Source organism: Cetorhinus maximus, chromosome 22 (assembly GCF_964194155.1).
Source record: "Cetorhinus maximus chromosome 22, sCetMax3.hap1.1, whole genome shotgun sequence".
NCBI lineage: Eukaryota > Metazoa > Chordata > Chondrichthyes > Lamniformes > Cetorhinidae > Cetorhinus > Cetorhinus maximus.
Window position 1 is genome coordinate 35,127,653 of NC_135900.1, and position 23,115 is coordinate 35,150,767.

At 38.8% G+C, this 23,115-nt stretch overlaps 1 protein-coding gene across 1 annotated transcript in view; it reads left to right on the forward strand.

The window, feature by feature from the left end:
• samtor (S-adenosylmethionine sensor upstream of mTORC1) overlaps nucleotides 1-23,115 on the forward strand; it is a 125,881-nt gene that overhangs the window by 44,951 nt on the left and 57,815 nt on the right. Inside the window, exon 3 of the mRNA XM_078568081.1 lies at nucleotides 7,438-7,617. Within this exon, the coding sequence (XP_078424207.1) occupies nucleotides 7,438-7,617 (180 nt within the window). The remainder of the gene's footprint in view (nucleotides 1-7,437; nucleotides 7,618-23,115) is intronic.

Genomic DNA, 23,115 nt, shown 5'->3' on the forward strand with positions numbered 1-23,115 from the left:
CAAAATTTCACTTTTTAAAATCCATACCCTGATATCCTCATTTTTAAATATTACATTCTGTAACTAATGCTATTAACTTTAATGATTGGAAATTCTTTCTCTTAGTTGTTTTAAGGACTGCTTTAACCAAAGCAGAGGCAGCATTGGGAAATATTGTTCAAGGTGCTGCAGAGCAGATAGCAGGTAATCAAGTCATCACCATAGAATATGCTTGACCCACACCTCAGTGTAAGATGGATTAGTTGTAGATTTTGCCATCCCTTTTTAGTAATCAGAGATTTCTCATCAGTTTCTTGTTTAGTATTCTTAATTCATGTTGTGTGTTCCAGAGATTTAAAAACCTAGTGCAAGAAATATGCTTTTCATTCAACTACACTTGAAGAATGTAGAACTAAAATATTATGCTTTATTTGATAAGGTCATGGCTGATTTGATTGTGGCCTCAACTCTATTTTCCTATAACCTTTGATACCCTTGTTAATCAAGAATCTATCTAATTCAGCCTTAAAAATATTCAATTACCCTGTCTCCACTGCTTTCTGGGGAAATTCTTCTCATCTACGTCCCAGTTGGGAGACCCCTTATTTTTAAACTGTGTCTCCTAGTTCTAGTCACTCCCACAGGGGAAACATCGTCTCGGCATCCACCTGTCAAGTCCCTTTAGAATCTTTATATGTTTCAATAAGATCACCTCTCATTCTTCTAAACTCCAATGGACACAGGCCTGACCTGTCCAACTTTTCCTCATAAAATAATCCCTTCATCCCAGGAATGAGTCGAGTGAACCTTCTCTGAACTGCTGCTGATGCAATTATTTAATTTCTTAAGTAAGATGACTAAACTGTACAGACTATTACAGGTGTGGTCTCATCAATGCCCTGTACGACTGTAGCAAAACCTCCCTACTTTTATATACTTCTCTTTGCAATAAACACCAACATACCATTTGCTTTCCTAATCACTTGCTGTGCCTGCATAAAAATATTTTGAGGTTCTTTGCTAAGACATACAGTTCCCTCCATATTGCACAGTTCTGCAATCTCTCAATTGAAATGATATATTGCTTTCTTATTCTTCCTGCCAAAGTGGACAAGTTCACATATTCCCACTTTTATACCCCATTTGCCAAATTTTTGCCCACTCACTTAACCTACCTAAAATTCCTTTGCAGACATCTTATGTCCTCTTCACAACTTACTCTCCTATCTATCTTTGTGTCATCAGCAAATTTAGCAACCATATATCCAGTCCCTTCATTCAAGTAATTGACATAGATTGTAAATAGTTGAGGCCCCAGCACTGATCCCTGTGAAACTCCACTAGTTACAGCTTGCCAACCCAAAAAAAAATTATCCCTATTTTCTGCTTCTTGTTAACTAACCAATCCTCTATCCATGGTACCCCCTGTACCACGCTTATGTTTGGGTAGTAATCTTTGATGTGGCACCTTATCAAATCTAAGTATACCACATCTACACGTTCCCCTTTATCCATGATGCTTGTTCATCAAAGAACTCCAATAAATTAGTTAAACATGGTTTCCTTTTCATAAAATCATGCTGATGCTACCCGATTGCATTTGGATTTTCTAACTGCCCTGCTATAACTTCCTTAATAATAGATTCTAGCATTTTCCCTATGACAAACTACAGACCTGTAGTTTCTGTCTTCCTCTTTTCTTGAATAGAGGAGTTATATTTGCTATTTTCCAATCTGTTGAGATCTTTCCAGCATCTAGGCAATTTTGGAAAATTACAACCACTTCTCAGCAGCCACTTCTTTTAAGATCCTAGGATGAAATCTATCAAGTCCTGAGGACTTGTCAACCTTTAGCTCTAATAGTTTTTTCAGTATCCTTTCCCTGATGATTGTTTTAAGTTCCTCTCTCCCTTTCACCTCTTGATTTACAAGTTTTTCTGGGATGTTATTTGTGTCTTTACAGTGAAAACTGACACAACAAACCTGTTTAAACCCTTCCGCCACTTCCTTATTTCCCCTTTCTTACTCTCTAGAGGAGCAATGTTCCCTTTAGTTACTCTTTTCCTTTTTATATTTCTGTTTTTATATTTCTAGCTATTTTTCTCTCATACTCTAATTTTTCCCTCCTCATTTTTGAGTCATTCTTTGCTGGTTTTAAAATTTTGACCTGTCACTAATCTTTCCAGTATTGTCTGCTTTTTCTTTCAATTTGATACCATCTTTAACTTCCATAATTAGCTGCAAATAGTGCATCCATCTCTTAGAGTCTGTCTTTCTCACTGGAATGTACATTGCTGAGTGTTATAAAATATCTCCTTAAATGTCTGCCACTGCACCTTACTGTACTACCCTTTGATGTAATTTCCTTATTCACTTTGGTCACCTCTGTCTTCATACCCTTGTAGGTGCCTTTATTTAAGTTTAAAACACTTGTCTTAGACTCGCTCTCAAATTGAATGCGAAATTTGATTGTGTTATGATCATTGCTACTTAGGGGCTCCTTCGCTATGATGTCATTAAATAAACATGTCTCATCGCACACGACCAAGGCCTAGAATAGCCTGCAGTCTGGTAGGCTCTAGAGTGTGCTGCTCGAAGTTGTTAGCTCAGTCATATGAAAGAAAGACTTGAATTTATGTAGCTCCATCATGTCCCAAAGAGTTTTACAGCCGATTAAGTATTTTTGAAGTATTAGTCACTGTTGTGATGTAGAAATTGCAATCAATTTGCGACAGCAGGGTCCAACAACAGCTGTGATAATACTTAGATCATCAGCTTTTAGTGATGTTGATTTAAGTGTTATATGAAATTTTAAACATGTAAATGTCTCCTCTCAGACACTTCATTTTGCACAGCTATGCTTAAAGGCATACTGTATATTGTGTATATATAAATACTTCTCAGGGTAGTAACTTAAAGAATACTGGGAGGTTATGTTCATATTTCAGTCCAATATTAACTTTCTCCAAATATTTGAGTGATAGCCTATCATAAAGTAGTAAATATGAAATAACATTCTTAACAACATATGGGGAAAAAAAATTCACAAAATATATGGTCATATATGGCAGTGTATTGGTGAGTATTGTAACCTTGTGGAAATATACAGCTGTGATTTGATGCTGGTATTTAACAAGCTGCAGTGTAAAATAGGCAGTAAATGTATTTATTTCAGTTTGATATGAAACTGAAGACTTCATTGTATTTTCCTGTTCCATCTAGGGCTGAGTACTGGACAAGTCATGAGACCTAATTTTGTTTTTCATGGACAAGTGGCAAGACCTGTTCTCTTGTGGATGAATTACTCAGTTTTAAGATCCTGTGATAGAAATCTATCATTTAATTTTGGCAAAAGTGTGTATGTTCAGGTCTACTAAAAAATTAGTCAATACAATATATTTTCAGCGTCTTGTGTGCGCTGTGCTTTATCATGGAACTTGTAAAGACAGGTGCTCCCATTCTGTACCACCTCTGAGCACAATTTCATCAAACCTCCCTTACCCAACCCCATCACTGAGAAGTGGCTGTAAAACAACAAATCCAAGTAACCAGTAATTATATTTGAAGCTGATTGTGTGAAAGCAGACATGAAATACCAGCTTTAATTGACCAACAAAGAAAACATCCCACACAATACCTGTACATCTGCCCTGACATAGACTCTCCCTCCTCTGCAGGCTCAAGTTCACACTGATTCACCGTTAGTTGCATTCCGCTATCATTTTTTTCATCCTTCCCTTTGCTAGCTGTATTTTCTGATACAATCAATCTGTTGTCTACCAACATGCCCTTTGCACTTCATCAGGCTGCAGTTTCCCCCTAAAGGATAGATGGTAATCTATATAGCATTATTACAGTGGCAACTCTATACCAGATTGCAGTTGTATATCTCTTTCCTCTTTCTGTCACCTTCTCCACACCACTTCTTCTCCGTCCCCCTTCCCTTTCCTTTCCCCTTCTGTACTGGACCCATCATTACCTCCAGTTCCCTACCTCACAACTGACCTTTCTCACTTCTGTGTGCTTTCTCTTCCTTCATCCCCTGCACTCATTTGTTCATTTCTCCCAACCTCCAACCCTGCACTGCCTTAAAAAATCAAAACGATGTTGACTACCTTGGTACAACGACATGTGTGATCAGTTAGTCATATAATAAAAGTTTTCCATATGGCATAACACTTGTATGACACATTTTCTTTTACACTTTAGCCATTGCAGCATTTTGTTGACTTTAGTGAATTGGTTCAAAGTAAAACAGCAACAAATCAGAACTGGAAGTAGGGAACTCAGAAATTAAAAGTGAGAAAAGGAGCCAGAAACCTGCTAACGAAAAGCTAATAAGAACAATCTGAGTAACTTGTAGAATTTCACATGGATCCCTTGGCTTTTTTCCAAATATTATAAGCTTTATCACCTCACCCTGTCACAGTATTTCTGTTTTGTTTTGCTGAAGAATGGCTTGAAAATATCAATTTTTAAAAAAATGCTAATTCTCAAAAAACTATAAACTGTTGCCAGGTGCTCAATTTTACTTAAGAGAGCAAGGGACAGAGAGCGTGCCTGCGCATTTTGAGGACAGGTATAAAGAGAAAATCATTCTGACGGTGAGGGTGAAAGACTGAGTGGGAGCAATTGAAAGAAAAAGAAAGATTTGGGCTTGTATAGCACCCTCCATAACCACAGGATACCCCAAAGATACAACCAATTAAGTACTTTTTTTGAAGTGCAGTCATAGTTGAAATGTAGGAAAATATGATAGCTATTGGAGAAATAAAGCACAGATTTAATATCAACCCAGTTTTTGTAGTAGGTATAAAGATAAGGCTATCTGTAATCACCATTATGGAGTATATTGGGCAGCACCTTCCGATGTCTGCACATACAGCGATAAATAGAGAAGTTGCTGTTGGATTGGCTCTGACCCTCCACAAGCTTTGTTGCATTGGTACCTCACTGAGAAACTTGGCATTAAAACACTATGAAAGGCCTGAAGTTGCTGTACATATCTATTAGATATCCATTAAACATGTCAGGAAAAGTTAGGACTAATCCAATGAAGTGCAAGTGAATTTTTAGTGGTGTGATCAGCTTTAATTGCTACCAAATCACCTCTGTCACTGAAAATGTACTTATGCAGGTGTAGTGTCTCATTCCTTCATATTTTAACTGTTGGTGATTTTGTGAAAATTATCTTTTTACTTTTTCCTTCTGTATCTTTTATCGGCAGGATGTCAGTTAGGCTCATTAATGAGTCAGTTGACACACTAATCCCTCAACCCATCTCAATGCAGTATTACCTCGGGGATTAAATGGGAGCCCCATGGCTTTCTTACACCTCCTGATTATCAGACACTCTGTGCCCCATTGATGGATCCGGATTCAGAAGGGGAGGGTGTTGCAGTGGTGCTGAAAGCACCCCTGCTCTTGTCTTCAACCTTCCAGCCCCACCCCCCATCCCACGAATTCCATCCCGCGAACCCTACCCTGCCTTCACTTATCTTTGGCCTGGGCAGATCCTGGGCCTGTGGAGTGTGTATTGCCAGCAGCTGACACCACTCCTGGGGAGGTGGTGGCATTGTGGTATTGCCACTGGACTGGTGTTCTAGAGACCCAGCATCTGGGTTCAAATCCCACCACAGCAGATGGTGGAATTTGAATTCAATAAAGTCTGATGATCGCAAAACCATTGCCAATTGTCATAAAATAAAACATCTGGTTCACTAATGTCCTTTAGGGGAGGAAATCTGCCGTCCTTACCTGGTCTGGCCTACATGTGACTCCAGATCCACAGCAATGTGGTTGACTCTGAAATGCCCTCTGAACAAGGGCAATTAGGGATGGGCAATAAATGATTGCTCACATCCCATGATCGAATATAAAAAAAAATCTTCAATCTAGTTGAACAGACACACTGTTGCTTGACCTGTTCCTACAGGTCACAGATGCCTTGCAAAGGTGCCTCACTGAAATGGTTTTCTAATTTCCGTAAGTTGCCATGCAGAAGCCCAATAAAAGTCTGTGGGCAGCTGTAACTATAATAAACAGCTAGCACCATTTATTCACTGCTGATTTCACAATTACAATGTCTTGTACTTTGCTATGTTTTTCTGTTAATTTCCCCAAGAAGCTGATTTCTGAAACACTTGGAGGCAAATTATATTTTGAAAACTTTTAAGCAGAGCTGTCTAATGACATCACCTGTATTATAAGCTTTGTGTTTGAGAAACCAATTATATTGCCTGAGTTATTAGGATGTGAAGATTCTAATTAATTACTTCTTTGTTAGTTATTGAATACCTACAACTGCAGTGCTAAAGTAAATCAATGGTGCCTGATAATACATTGCTTATTACAGGGCACATCACTCTATTTTTATAAAATCACCATATTCATGACTTACCATGAGCAATATAAGTTTTCTGTTTAACTGTCACATTCCACATGTAATTCTGTTACAGATGCAAAACTATCATATTTAAAAAGACATTAAGAAAGCCAAACATTGACTGGGAGCCTTCTGATTCACCTGAGCCATTTGTGAACAGCTACAGTTATCTGAATACACATGTTTAGATTACGCTCAAACAGGAGAGTTTGAAGAATTTTGATGCAGCACTCACAGCCCTTTAGGGGAAGAGAGCCACAGAGTCCCATTACCCCTTATGTGGGAAAAAAGTGCTTCCTGATTTCACTCTTAAATCGCTTAACTATAATTTTAAGATTGTTCTGCATTCTAATTCAGACCTTAGGGCACATGCCCCTCACTTCTGGTTCTAACATTTGTGAGCTCATAATAACAGCTATGGAACAACCACAAACCACATATAGGAGCAGAAAAGATGGTGAGCCTTGACACAATTGAGTTGGTGTCTGGTGGAATGCAACTTTGCTTATTTAAAGAGATGATACCTTAAAAATTGGAATTGTTCCACATTTGGGACATTGGAACAAATTGGACATTAGCCTGTACATTTGGAAAATGTGGATAACATGGAAGAGGTTTGGAATGGCATGAATAAATGCTTTTGGCTATCTTTATTTGTCAATCTCTTTTTTGTTTTTCTGTTTCTCTTTGTCCTTTTCTTTCTCAATTTTTGCAGTATCATATTTACAAGCTTGCTTTCTCTCATTAAGGTGATAGATATGAGCAGCGAATAATATGGAATGTTCACTACCACTATGGATTCCAGGATAACATTCTCTTGTTTTTTTTCTCACCTACCAGTGAAAGAAAGCAATAGGGATTCCTCGCATTAACAGCAGTCAAAATAGACATAAGGTTACAAGTCTTTGCCAGGAGGGTATTTGACAACTGCCAGATGCAGGAGTGTTAGTAAGCTTTAGTATAAGTTCATAACATACATTACAATTGTTTTTGCAGACACAGAGCAAATAGTTTTGTGTGTAAACATTTATGTATTGTTTCTCAAGGCTGACCAGCTGTTCTTCCTTTTATAGTGTTTGTCAAGAATATTTTCTGAATGGTGGAATGAAGAAAGTACTTGAAAAAGATGAGAAAAGGGCCAGGCTTGCTATTGCCATGGCTACCCCAACCTTCAATGTGCAAACACCTGAAAAGAAAGACGATCATTCTGCCTCGAATGGTATATTAATGAGTCTGGATGCTTCCATTACAAAGTAGGTGACAGCAGACGTTTTTAATTTCAAATGAAATGGTATTCTGCTAAGATTCTGGCAATTTGAAACGATGCTGAAATAAAATGGATTAAACATCTCTTGGAACTGCATTCACTTATGTAATCTGTGTTAAAGATGGTGAGAAACAGATGGATCATAATTATGTAATCTCACACTTAAGGTTTGTTCAAATAAAAAAAACCACTTCAGAATGTAGTCGAAGAATGTGAGAATGTAATTATTGATTTTGGACAGTATGATAATTAGGGGTGTATTTTCCTCCTTAATTCTTACAAAGTAGAACTGAGTACAAAGAAGCTTTCCTTGCATTCTATTCATCTACATTTTTGGTAAAGTTAACAAATGGAATGAAATGATGTGAAATAAGACCTCACATTATATTAGAATGGAAATATACATAAATGAAATATTAGTTCACAAGATACTGTAAATCAAAAGTTATGGCTAATTTGAATCAAATTGATCACAATCTCTATCTTATTCGAAAAGAAAAAGTGATGAGAAAATGGCAGGATATGCCACTCCTTTGCATAATAGTGTGTAAGGTAGTTCACCGACTGTGGTGCAGTGATGTATGTTGTGGAAATGGCCAAAATACCAAAAATTGAATTGTTCCAAATAATGAATACATTATTATAATAATAACAATGAAATGCTATATTGCAGCTTTCAGAAATAGTGCACTTCTTTCAGTACTAAGATCATCACAAACCTCCATGTTTGGCTAAACCAATTCAAACATTTGTATATTAATACTAAACATTTATAAATATGAATTCCAATAATTTCAAGTTATTTTTTTAAATCCGCAGATAATATGTACATTGCATAAAATATATATATGTGCATTTCATGGGATAGTTGGCGTTTTCAATCCTGAAATTGTATTAACTTATATTAAATGACTGATCATAAGTGTGATCAGTCTTATTTGTGAATTAAGTGTACAAAAACAGCACCAAAAAAAAGGAATCAAGGAGTGTGCATTTCAGGAGCTTTGCATATTGAGTTTGAACTATGCTTCTGAGGAAGACTGATAACTAAAGGGTTTAAACCAATATTCTTGTATTTCTCGTGTAAAGTATTTGTTCAATATCATACACAAATTGTTTGCCGCTAACAATTTGTTTAGCTCCACTGTTATAAATGCTTCAAACATATGTCTCATTGATTGGAAGATGTATCAATTATGGCAAATTTTCAAAAGGAGGTAGGTCATGCATCAGCAGATGGTTTTAACTGATCAAACATTCTATCATTTGATTATGTTCTAAGTCCTGAGATAGTGCCTTCTCCTGATTGCAGTCTTGCAACTAAACTTTTAATGTTAAATGATTTCCAGAGAACTAACTTTGAAGAGAGAGATTTTGGAGGAAATAACAAGAAAAAAAATTACTGTTGTTTCGAAGACCACCCTAATTTTTTTCTTTTATAGTGCATTATTATACACAAAATATATCCAATGTACTTGGTCTAACTGGAGCCTTCTTTAATACGTCTAATAACCTTTAATAAATCAATGTCTTAACTGATTTTATTTCACATGGATTCAATATACAAGATCATAACTCTGTAACCCTGTTATGATGACCTTTTATGCTAAATGAGTTCAGTGGTATTATCTTTCACCCCTGTTGCAATTAATCAATTTCCAGCTCTAGTGAGTTGTTTCGAAAACCACCCTCATCTATTTTTTTGTTCATTGGATGTGGGCGTTGCTGGCTAAGCCAGCATTTATTGCCCATCCCTAATTGCCCATCAGAGGGCATTTAAGAGTCAACCACATTGCTGTGGGTCCAGAGTCACATGTAAGGACAGCAGATTTCCTTCCCTAAAGGCCGTTAGTGAAACCAGATAGGTTTTTACATCAGACTTTTAATTCCAGATATTTATTGAATTCAAATTTCACCATCTGTTATCAGAGCATTACCCCGGGTCTCTGGAATACTAGTCAGTGACAATACCATTATGCCACCGCCTCCCCAATGCTGCAGCTTCAGTGCTACACAAAGTAGAAAAAGAAAACAGCTGAAGAGACAAAAAGCAGAAAGACAATGGAATAAAAATGAAAAGAGGAACAGACATGAGAACGAAGGAGACGGCAAGAAATGGAAGTGAAGGATTGAGAGAATCAGAAGTGAGGAAGAGAAACACAATTACAGAAGAGATAAGCAGAAATGTGAAAAAGAAAAGGGAAAGGAATGCAAAGTGAAGCAGCGAGAGAAAAGTTAATGAAACAATAGAGAGAGACTTTTTTTCCTGACTTGCCACTGCTGGTATAATTAACTAAAATGTCTTGAGCGGCTGAGGTTTTGGAGGCCTCAGCCCAAAATTGTTTCAAGCTACTAAACAGATCATTTTGAAATTAAAATCAAGAATTATAATTGGCTAGAGCAGGCTTTGGACCTTTAAATGTTTTACTGAACAGAATTAATATTGTGACATCTGTTGTCTACGTGCTTAATTTTTTAAGGTATCATCTCTGAACATGTGGTTTCCCTTGCCCCAACAGATGTGCTGTCAATTTGAGGAAAATAGTTTTGCCTTTTACCTTTGAGAAAATCAAAGCAGGTTTTTAAAAATAGCAAAACAGTAATAATTAGAAAGCAGCTAACTAAATGGCCAGCTTTTGTAAGCAGCTAGCATTGTCAGTCCAAGCACTGCTGCTTTGACTATGTGCCATCTTTCTGCACTATACAGTATGTGGTCTAACAGAAACAAGTCTCGCTACAATGCTGCTTGCTGTGTTGGCACTTAAGCATTGCCATGCATAATCTTTAGTAGTGATTCAACTTGACAGGCAAAGAGCTGGTGTTTTAATGAAGCATGCTATTCACTGAAAAGAGCTACCAGTATACGAATACTATTTATCAGGACATCCAACAATTTAACAAATATGATGGCGAGCCACACTGTTTTACTGTTAATTTTGTAAATTAAGTGTTCAGTAGAAATATAATATTGTCTGTTTTTTGACAAGCAATATTCTATGACAAATGAAAAATCCGAAAGTTAGCCTTATTCAAGATGATTGAATTGCTTGCAAACATAGTCACAATTAAGCTTTAGGCAGAAATTCTAATAATATGCTGAACCGCAAAGAAAGATTCCAAGATTGAACTACTGTACTCTTTTTTTCCAGCTAAAACCAGATATGATTGGCAAAAAAAGTGGAGGCAGCATGAGGATTTTTTTTTACACGCAGCAAGTTATCATGATTTAGAATGCACTGTATGAAAGAACAATGGAAGCAGATTCATTAGTAACTTTCAAAAGGGAGCTGGATTGAAGGGAAAAAAAATACAGGGCTATGGGGAAAGAGCCAGGGAGTGGGATTAATTGGGTAGCTCTACCAAAGAGGGACACAATAGGCTGAATAGTCACTTTCTATGCTGCATCGTTCTATTAAATCATAAGCGCTGTGCTGTTATCTACAGTCCCTCTCCCAAATATGTATGTGTGTGTGTGTGTGTTGGGGTGGGCGGTGGGGGAGGGAGTGGAAGTATAAACAGAGCTATTTAGTCTGCATTTGAAAACTAGCTATTTACCTTTCATTGAGTATCTGTTCTAAAAATGTTACCTATTGTGCAGCCACCTTGGATCATCATTTACTGAGCAGTATTGTTCCTTCCTTCAAAAATCCTTGTTAGTGCACCCGGTCTAATTGGACAAAAGATTTTTTTTTTAATAATTGTTTTTCAGTTAAGTTCATGTCCAGGAGGAAGATTGTTTGATTTGGTCCTGAGAAATACTGTGGGACAGATAACTGATGAACTTGGGAACAGTGACTATAACATAGACTTAATGTGAAGATAGATTTGGATAATTAAGGTTCAAAGGTAAGGGAGCTGGAGTGGAAAAGACTGTTCAATGAGAAAGAAGAGATCTGTTCAAATTAACTCGGCAGAAAACTTAGTGAAAAAGGAAGATGGCTCAAGAGTGGCAAATCTTCAAATATTAGAATGCACGATAGATAAATTAAGTAAAAAAGCAAAAGTTTCCTAGGTAAATAGATGACAAATAAACCGAAGCTTGAAAGGGAGGCTACTCGTATAACTAGGACCAACATTGTGAGAGAAAATTGTAAGGAATATAGAAAGTGAGATGAAAACTGAGTTTAGAGGGGCAAAAGGGAATATGGAAAAGGCCAACGAATAATGTTGGAGGGAAGTATTAAGGGTTATTATGCATATGTTAAAATTAAATGACAAATTAGAAGGAAAACTTTTCAAAGATAAAGATGGAAAACTAGTTGTGGAGGATGAAGGTATGATGGAGATGTTAGTAAAATATTGTCTGTTAATTGTTACAAATGATGGTGGAAGTGAAAATGTCAATGAAAGACAGAAGGCAGTGGAAAAATGGATTGAAGTAACATAGAAGAAATTTGTTATTTTCCCACAATGGTCTCACATTAAGCTAACCAATAGTTTACCAGTTTACTCTTTTCTGCTTTCTTGGACAAGATAACATAGAGAAGAAAATGGTTATAAAAATATTAGCAGAATTCAAGGTGGTTATGCAGCTGGGCCGTGATTAGATATATTTTGAAAGAATTCAGAGAGGAGCTAACGGAGGCTCTGACAAAACAATTTAAGCCCTTTTCAGATATGCAAACTGTGTTTGAAGATTGGTTTGTAAATAGTGTAGAGCTCTGTCCAAGAAGGCGGAAAAGAATAAACTTCTAAACTATAGATCATTATGGGAAAATGTTTAGGGCTGAGCCCACTGTTCAGAGTCAGGAGAAGGTCGTGAATGACCATGCAATTAAATCTTGTCTCCTTTTCCACCACTCTTATCCAATATCAAGTGTGATAGTAAAAAGAACACCCTTATAACCCATAACTCGAGATCAAATTATTGCGTATTTGGCAATGTGTCAGATGTTCAAGAATAACCAGCAGAGACTTTTTAATGGCAAATTGTATTTGGCAAATTTAATCAAGTGTGTTTTGAAAGGAAATGACTATTTAAGTAAAGGAAATAATGTACTGTATCAGTTTTCAGAAGATATTCAGTAAACTATCTCTCAGGAGGCTTGCAAACAAAGTCCAAAGTATTGCATGAGAAAAAATGTGGCAGCGTGGATCGAAAGCTAGTTGGTGTTAAGGAAACAGAGGACTATAACTAATAGAAACTCTTTCGAGTTATCAGCAGTCTCAGATCGCAACTCATTCGAGTACAATCACAGTTCTTGGTTTCCGGGAGTGGGACATGAACTCACAACCCTCTGATTCAAAGGCGAGGGTGCTATGAACTGAGCCACAGCTGACACCTCTATAACTAATAGAAACTCTTTCGAGTTATCAACAGTCACAGATTGCAACTCTTTTGAGTACAATCACAGTTCTTAGTTTCCGGGAGTGGGACACGAACCCACAACCCTCTGATTCAAAGGCGAGGGTGCTATGAACTGAGCCACAGCTGACACCTCTTATAACTAATAGAAACTCTTTCGAGTTACCAACCGTCACAGATTGCAATTCTTTCGAGTACAATCACAGTTCTTGGTTTCCGGGAGTGGGACATGAACCCACAACCCTCTGATTCAAAGGCGAGGGTGCTATGAACTGAGCCACAGCTGACACCTCTTATAACTAATAGAAGTTGCTCAGATTGGAATAGGGTTGGAATTGGTACACCTGAGGTCAATACTGAGTCCACTATTTTATTTTCTTGATAAACAAATATGTATACATATGTGCTTTTGATTTGGGCATGGACAGTGCAGTATTAAAGTTTGCTGATTTATTTATTCATTCACACTATGTGGGTATTTCTGGCTAAACCAGCATTTCTTGTCCATTCATCATTGCCTTTGAGAAGGTGGTGGTGAGTCGTTGTCTTGAACCATTGCAGCCCATGTGGTGTAGGTATATCCACTGTGCTTTAGAAAGGAAGTTCCAGTATTTTAACCCGCGACTTTTGTTCTGGTATAGGTAATATAGTTCCAAGCCAGGGTGGTGTGCGACTTGGAGGGGAACTTGCAGGTGGTGGTGTTCCCGTAGCTCTGCTACCCTTGTCCTTCTAGGCGGTAGAGGTTGCAGGTTTGGATGGTGCTGTCGAAGGAGGCTTGACAAGTTGCTGCAGTGCATCTTGTAGATTGTACACACTGCTGCCATTGTGTGTCAGTGGTGGAGCGAGTGAATGTTGAAGGTGGTGGATAGGGTATCAAGTGGGCTGCTTTGTCCTGGAAGGTGTTGAGCTTCTTGAATGTTCTTGGAGCTGCACTCATCCAGGTAAGTGCAGAGTATTGCATCACACTCCTGACTTGTGCCTTGTAGATGGTGGACAGGCTTTGGGGTGTCAGGAGTTACTCACTGCAGAATTCTCATTCTCTGACCTTCTCTTGTAGCCACAGTATTTATATGGCTGGTCCAGTTATATTTCTGCTCAATGGTAACCCCAGGATTTGATATTTGAGGATTTAGCGATGGTAATGGTAATGCTGTTGGAACAATAAGGGGAGATGGTTAAATACTCTTTCTTTTTGGAGATAGTCATTGCACAGCATATGTGTGATGTGAATTTTACTTGCCACTTATTAGCCCAAACCTGAATGTTGTCCAGATCTTGCTGCATATGCTTCAGTATCTGAAGAGCTGCAAATGATTCTGAACATTGTGCAATCATCAGCAAACGTCCCCACTTCTGATCTTATGATGGAGGGACACAAAAGAAGGGGTTTTGACAAACTTTGAGATGTACTGTAAAAGATTTCAAAGTGACATTGGTTGAAGTACTGCACTTTCCTTCACCTCCACAGGGTTATTTGCCTTTCTGACCCCACCTCTCTCCACCATTGAAACCTGAGTCCAGAACTTATTTTGAGGCTCAACTTCTCAAATGTTCTTACGGTTGACCTCCCTACCTCAGTCTTCCTCAAGTCATAACTCATTCAAATTGCCATAGCTGGCATACATAACCATATAAGTTATTGTACCCGGGTCAATTTTGTCCTCTTTGAGCTCCATTTGCTTCCTGTGTCACAATCGGGAGTCTTCAATCATCCTTTCTTTTAAATTCCGCCATGGCCTCACACACTGTCTTTGTGATCTCCGCCTGCTTTGCACCTTACATGCATCTTTTTGGCGGCTTATCATTCAACCAGTAGCTTCTTGCCCTATGGAACTCTTTGCCTAGTTCCCTCCTTTAAAATCCTCCTCAAAACCCTTCCCTTAGGCTTTGAACCTTGTTTCATTTTCTGTGCATCTTCCTGTAAGTGTGATGAGCTATAGAAACATAAGTTGTTGGTATGTGATGTGATTGGGTTGTGATATTTAAAAGTCTAAAGTCATTAATTGTTTCCCAATATGTGATAATGTATGTACTTAAAAGAAAGTATATTTCTTGTCCGATACTGTTGTAAGAAGAAAGTAAAGTGGCTTAAAACAAATAATTGGACTGAACATAACCAGTTTAATAGACTAATAATCACATTGATTCAAAACTTTGGTCAGTATAGTTGATATGTGAGGGTAATATGCAGATGCACATAGTTTATGATGGGCAGGTTTCAAGCAGATTAATTAGGTGAATATTTTTATTCTGAATGACTGACTCATTTGGTTCCCCTGTGTCCTTGGTAAGACACTTGAAAAGTGTTCTGCACTTGTTGCCATACAAAATTATGACAACATTGATGCAGTACTTGTCTGGTAGTCTTGCCTTAAAGAGGGTTAGCTTCATAAACCGATTGTCGTGATTTAGAATCCGAAGGCTGTCAGGGATTGTAATGAATGTTGTCAGTGCTCTGGTACAGTGCTGGCTAAAATGTCTACGTAACTGGGATATTCCATTTTGAGGAGAGAGAGAGATGGGAAGAACTAATTATCTGTATTGCACCAGCAAGCGCACTTCTTGTCAGTTGATGATCGAGCACTAGCATTGGTTGCCTGAACAACCCACCATGCCCTTTGATTTGAAGAATGAGCAGTCATATCTTCGTGCTTTGCTGGTGGGATTAGGGAAAACTTTGTGTCTCTCAACACTTTATTACTTTCAATGTTATTTGTTCTCTGCTTTTTTTAATGCATCTTTTCATAATAAAATTGAAACTTGAAAGTGTTAATCCAGAAGTATGACTCCTATAGCTTTGAGCAGAAAATCATCTGATTGTTCAGCCATAGAAATACAGAAATGAATTGTAGGTGGCTTCTGATTAACTTTAGCAGCGTGACTGACTAACATTATGTTGGGAAAGCTGTGTGTGTTATCTTTTGCACTTATGTTGTCATTATTGTTTGATCTAAAGAGCTTGTCACAGCAAAGGCAAGGATGTTTGCATTTTTGAGTAATGTGTTACCTGTAATTAGATTAGAATTGGAAAAAAATATAAATTGTAGTTAATACTTGTGTAGTTAGTCGAACACTTTCAGTGTTGCATTATAGGTTCTTTAGATGTCTTAAAGAGATCTTGAGACTTGTATATTTAAACATGAACCATTTATTGTTACCTTTAACTATCTACTGATCCCAGGTTACAACCATGCATAGTGCTATTACCTCCATATTACCTCTGGCTGCTTCCAGAGTGTTCAATCTAGACTGTTTTCTTAGTCATTACCATGGGCTGGATTTTGCCGTCGGCGAACAGGGGGCAAGGCACGCAAAATGACACGGGATGATGTCGGGGGGAACCCCCAACGTCATCCCGCCCCATTTAAATTTTCAGGCAGGTGGGGGCACAGCAAAATCAGCTGTGCACCTGCCGACCTGTCAATGGCCAATTGAGGCCATTGACAGGATAATTAAAACAATTAAACGTTAACCTTAAGGTTGGTGGGCAGGCCAGGAGCCCCGGCGGGCTTCTGAAAAAAACATGAAACCTCATCCACCAGCAAGATGAGGTTTCATGTAGGGTTTAAAAAACTTTAATAAATTTTTTGTGAAATTTATTAACATGTCCCATCTCGTGTGACATTGTCACATGAGGGGGACATGTTAAGGATTTTTTTATTTTTCTATTTTTAATGTTTGAACAAGTGTAAGCAATCTCCCTGAGGCAGCACTTAGCCTCAGGGAGATGTGCGCTCTTTTGTGCGCATGCGCACGAAAGAGCGCACTCTCGCATTTGGGGAATGCTTCCCGCCGGGCATCACGCTGGGCGGGCCTTAATTGGCCCGCCCGCTTAAAATTGCGGCAGGGCCCGCTTCTCCGGCGGGGATCGGCTCCCCGCCTGCCGGAGATTGGGTCGGGCCCGCCCGCCCGTTGGCAGAAAATTCTGCCCCATGTGACTCTTTACATCATATCATGGGCAGTGCTTTTCTCAAGGTCCTACATTAACCCTTGCTCTGCCGAGCACCTTTAAATTACGATGGCATGCAGGCACCTCATACAACATCCCCCTTCTCCAAAAAAAACTTTCCTTACCTATAACTACTTGTAATGTAATCTTTACTTGATATCCCTGCTCCCCCATCTCAAGCCTCTGACTTTATAAATTCAGACGATCTTGAGGCTTGACAATTTTTCCACATCTTGGTGTGTCACGTCTAGAGGAATGGTAGTGGTACTCTGTGTTTCTGGTACTTGGCTATCTCCATTTGATTTTCTTCTTGCACTCCTTTGAGTTGAGTTTCTCTTTACTAACAACTCATCTGCTTTTTAGGACATTGTGAGTTTGTCCCGTTCCTTCCGACAGGAATGTGTATTCCTTTCGTTCCTAGAGTGGACTCGAATTTTGTTTTACCATAATGTCTGCCATGTTCTTGCTGGACATAAACGTTTCACAAATGGAACCTTCATTTCCACTTGTCTCTCAATTTCAGCCAAACACTTGTTTGCTATTTTATTTTGAAATCCTTTTGCAAGCTTATGAATAGTTCCATTCAGCTCAGCCTTTCCTTCTTCTAGTGCCTTGCACTTCAATGTTGGATTTACATTTTCCAATCTTATTTCTGTTGGTTGTTTCTCCATTCACAACAGAACTTTGCCCTTGTCCTTCATTTTGATTTCACTGTTGACCCAGGTATGTCTCCGGTGAAGTCTTAACTTGTTTCAGTTCTGTAATTGTGCAATTCATGACTTCATTAGCCACTCGCAGTTTGGAAAATTTGACGGCTTTTCCTTTCAATGCCTCCTCTTTTCCGTTCAACTGCTTCTTCAGCTCTTCAATCTGTTTCTTGTAGCTTCTGGCTTCCTCCTGAAATATGGAACATTGCTGAGTCTTCTATGCCAACTGGTTCTTCAGTTTGTTCAGAGTGATGTTAAAATTCATTTCCCTCCTCTCCGTAATTTTCCAGATGAATAAATTTTGTTCTAAGTAATTCTTGTAGCGTGTGTTGGTCTGTCAACAGGTTTTCCTTTTCTTTATTAAGCTCGCTTGCTTCATTGTGAGCTTTCCTGTAATTCAGCAGTCTCCTTGAGTTTCTTCTGCTGTGCTTCAATTCTACTATTTAAGACAGTCTTCATTTCTTCATGTTGTTGAATGGCTATGCATTCCTTTTGCATTTGATCTTAAAGGATAATCAACTGTTCATTCAACTGTTTATTTTCTTGTTTACCCCTTGCCAACTCACTCTGAGCTTCATTGCATCGTTTCGTTGCAACTGATAATTCCAACGCAGCATTTTCTGAAGTAATGTTCAACATCCTTTTTAGCTCCTCACGCTTTTCCATGGCTACATTTTGATTCTCCAAGGAAGTCTTTCAGGGTCGCAACTTCTTTGCGTGCCATTTCTGCCTGATGTTTTGCCTGGCTATACATCTGGTTGAGTTTTCCCAACTCGCGCTTTGATTTGCCAACTTTTTAAAAAATTCATTAATGGGAAATGGGTGTCGCTGATTAGGCCAGCATTTTATGACCATCCCTAATGGCCCTCAAGAAGGTGATGGTGAGCTGCCTTCTTGAATCGCTGAAGTCCATGTGGTGTAGGTACACCCACAGTGCTGCTAGGGAGGGATTTCCAGGATTTTGACCCAATAACAGTGAAGGACTGGTAATATATTTCCAAGTCAGGATGGTGAGTGGTTTGGAGGGGAACTTCCAGGCGGTGGTGTTCCCATCTACCTGCTGCCCTTGTCCTTCTAGATGGTAGTGGTCGTGGATTTGGAAGGTGCTGTTGAAGGAGCCTTGGTCAGTCCCTGTAATGCATCTTATAGATGATACACACTGCTGCCACTGTGCATCGGTGGTGGAGAGATTGAATGTTTGTGGATGGGGTGCTAATCAAGTGGGCTGTCCTGGATGGTGTCAAGCTTCTTGAGTGTTGTTGGAGCTGCACTCATCCAGGTAAGTGGGGAGTATTCCATCACACTTTTGACTTGTGCCTTGTAGATGGTGGACAGGCTTTGGGGTCTTTTGATGCCCCCCGCCCCTCGCTGGGGTCTTTTGATGCCCCCCGCCCCTCGCTGGGGTCTTTTGATGCCCCCCCCCCCCCCTCGCTGGGGTCTTTTGATGTCCTCCCCCTCGCTGGGGTCTTTTGTCACCCTAGGTGCTTTATTGGGAGTTTAAAATATCTATCAAGGCCTTTTAATATCTCCCCAAATGTTGTCGTGTATGGATCTTTACATTGGCTGTCGAGTACTTCACCAGCAAATGAATCAAAGACGAATGAAAACTTATCAGCCTGTACTTCTTCTGATTCTTTACTTAACCCTGTAAATCTCCTGTAAACTAAAAATTGCCTTCTCCAAGATTCCCACTCTTGGGTCTGGTTTGGTCCTATCCATAGCACAAATGCATCTGGCTCTTCTAATTTGCCATTTTTCTTTTCTTGTAGTTACTGCTTTAAATGTCGTTACCCCTTTAAGACTATCAGTGAAGTAACCGTTTTTTTCACTCGGGGTGTCAGCTTTCCATGCTGTGAGTTTCCTGTGCCTTTTCGGGTTATGGCGGGCTTTCCGGCGATCATGGCTGCTTTTGTTTTTGAACTTCTAAACTTTCAAGGTGGAAGTATTGCTTTTCTGAGATTCTTTCCTTTTTTCTGCAGATCCTCTTTGGAGTTTTAGTAAGCTGGCCATCCAATTGGGGCCTGTTTTTTTTAACTTAAAGCGACAGCATTTCTCTCCTCTGTTCTGCCTGCCCTTTGCTTTTTCTTTTAGGTAACTTCCTTTTCTTATTCAGCAGCTTCTTCTTTACTCTGCAGTTTTTCTTCTTAAACTTTTGACTCTGCCAGCCAATTTTTTTTTTTAACTTCAGTGCAGTTTGGTCATCATTGCTGCAATCTATTGAGCCCTGGGACCACCGCCTATTCTATAATGCAAGCACAGCTTTTTTATAACCTAGCTCACCATTTCGTAAATTGTCCAGTTTTTTTTTAATTTCTGTAATAGACTTCCACTCACTTTGGTGGATTCCTCACTTCCAATTGAAGCTTCTTCAACTTTTTCTTCAAGTTTTCTTCTTAGGCATGCATGTTAGGCTTCAGCTGCTTTTAGTGTTTCATACCTTGGGAATCTGTTCTGCGTCCATGCATTTAGCTGCCACCTTTCATATCACCGTGGATCACCATGTCAGATTATGGTACTATTTCTGATGTGATAATATTTTAGAAGAGACCACCACTACTGGCCATGTTGTCTTATTAGTTTTTTAGATGTCTCAATGATGAGATCTTGAGACTTGTATACTTAAACATGAATCGTTTATTGTTAACCTTTAACAATTTACAGATCCCAGGTTACTGTCATGCATGGTGCTGTTGCCTCAATACAGGCTGCTTCCAGAGTGTTCTCTCTAGACTCTCCTGTCAGTCCATTACCATGTGACTCTATATATCATACCATGGGCGGTGCTATTCTCCAATCCCACATTAACCCTTGCTCTGGCAATGGCATCCAAGCACACCATACAACATTCAATACCTGGATTTTTGTTTATGTTTGCCTACAGAATAAAGAATGGTATACTGTTAAAGTGTACATAATGTAGTTTGGCATGTGAGAGGTGTTTTATTTTGTTAGTAAGTTGACTTGTGGCCAATTGACAGGGCAGAATTGCAGAGTGGTTTTGGAAATTAACTAAAGAGTAGATTTAACACCAGAAAGAAGTAAGCAGCCCCACAGTTTTGAATGCAGAGAAAAGGAAGGGTTATACAATGCCATATTTGCAGCAGAGGAAGAAAAAGAGATGATCTAGACTAGCACTGACCATGTGAACACTGATTTAAAATTGAGAGGTACAAGAAAGTTAACGAAGGAGAAAGTGGTGTGAGGTTAGTGGTGAGAGGTTGTGTACGGAATAACAAGCTGTTTCTAGGGTTGCAAGAAAGGTGTTAATTTCCTTGTCCATTATTCTGGGCAAATTAATATTAATTTAACAAGAGACCATGTTACCAAAAATGAAGCAGTGTATTGCATTCTAGTGCTCAAGGTTCTTATGCATCACCCATGATGAGCAGGATATGCCAAGTATGAACCCAGAGCAGCTGTAAAGCTATTTATGCTGGTAAAGTTATGAATTATTTACCTGAGAGATTTTGATCACTATCCCTTGAGTGAACTTGAGTAAAAATTTTGCTCTTACTCTGGCAGCAAACTTATTGGCTGGGTATGAGAAAATGAGTCATATGTTACTTAAAAACTTATACATGCAACTTGGCACGTAATCAGAAAGGCTTATTATAAGCTGTTGAACACAGATGGGCTGCTCAGTATTAGAAAGATCTTTTGGTGCTTCATATTTTGGATGAATGGCATTGAATGAAAAATGCTTACTGTGCAATCCTACCAGACTCAGAAATTATTTGGCACTTGGCATTACCTTAGATAGGGAAGATACACTTACAGCAACTGCCTATCTAAGATCAAGCTTAATGCCTTTTGGGACAAATAATATAACCCAAGAATACTGTTTCCTTATCAAAAATGTCAATGTCATTCATGTAAACGCACAGTAGTTTTAAACCTGACCAACCAGTAAATTATTCAAAAGGCATTGGAACATGCTGGCCTAGATTTTGTGGTAGTAATGACGGCTAAACCGTCAGCACTCGCTGTCATTACTCCTCTGAAACTGACAGTGACTTCTGGAGTCCACACACGAGCAGTTAAACACAGAAATCCAGAAGTTACTGCCAGTGATTCTACACTTTTTTCCACAAGGTGCAATGTTGAAGTCCCCCTCCCAATGGTGCTATCAATTGAAAATCTGTGAACTAACAAGGTCTTCCACTCTTATACTCTTAATACCATTATAAAAACCTTTGAAGTCACACCCTGTTGACTGAGATGTAACTGGGTTTTTAACTGTGAATTAAGTCCATAGTCACTGACAAGCAGCTTCATTGGCCCTAGAAGAGCAGTTCCAAATTTGGTGGAGGTCAAATTTCTCCATTTAAAAAAAAATCCACAATTTTATTTTTAAAAAATATTTTATACTTTATCTTATACCTTAATCCCACATGTACCTTCCAATTGTTTATGTTACCATCTGTAAAACTTTAAAATGAAAAGTGAAGGGTTTTTACTTTTTGGTTTACTGTCTATGAGAATAATTCATTGTGATTGGCTGCTTACACTGCTTTATGATGTCACTGCTGCTGGATGCCTGGAGAGCCCCTTGACTTGGCACCAGCTTCAACTTGGCATTTGAAATGGGGAAGTTTGTGCAACAGAGATCGCTAGATCCTCTTGGGCAGATTCCTTCAAAGTCAGCTGCAGACACTTGCTTCACTGCTAACCACAAAATCCAGCCCAATGTGAACATTGCAGAGCCCAAATGATAGCAGCTTGAATTTGAACGACTTTCTGTTGGAGTCATATATACCATTCAGATCAGCTGTTTGGATGTACAACACGTTTCAATATTTAGAAGCCAAATCCAGTTTGCTAATATACTTGGCTTCTGTCTAAAAGTCTAAAGGGCCATTCACTCAAAGCACCAAAACTTGCTTGTAAAGGTCATCTCCTTTTGTAGTTGATTTAGGTTCTAGCCTTGACCACAGGAAAGCCCCAAGGCCTTCAATCTGATGGCAGATTATTGCCTGCTAGCATCTTCTAGTATGTTGGCCTACAAGTCCTCTTTTTTACTGGTAATAAAGGGTTAAGGTAATGAGAGCAGCCTCTCCTGTATCGTCACAATGTGCAATCATATAAGTCCACCTCAGTTTGTCACAAAGTAGAATGGAAATTCACATGGGAGTTCCAACAAATCAGTTTCACCTTGGCTCATTGCACGAGGCCTGTTCTACAATTATTTTAAGCTGTTCTTCACCATCTCTCAGTAATATCAGATAATTGCCTGTCTATCTTACACTGTACATCCTATGTCTACTATGGAGCAAATAAAACGAAGGGGTCCTGCAGTATGATTTCTGTCCAAGTGAAAGCTGCCTGCTGAGCACTTTTTTCATCCATCATTTATTGTTGAATTGCATTCAGTCACATTGTCAGTATGGGTCCAGTGTGATTTTGTATGATGAATGAATTAAATGGCCTAGCAGGAAAGCCATTGACAAATTTTCAATGAATCAACATTCTTGACAGCATTGTCTCACCAGCATTTGCATTTCATGTTAACTACCCTAGTGGGCC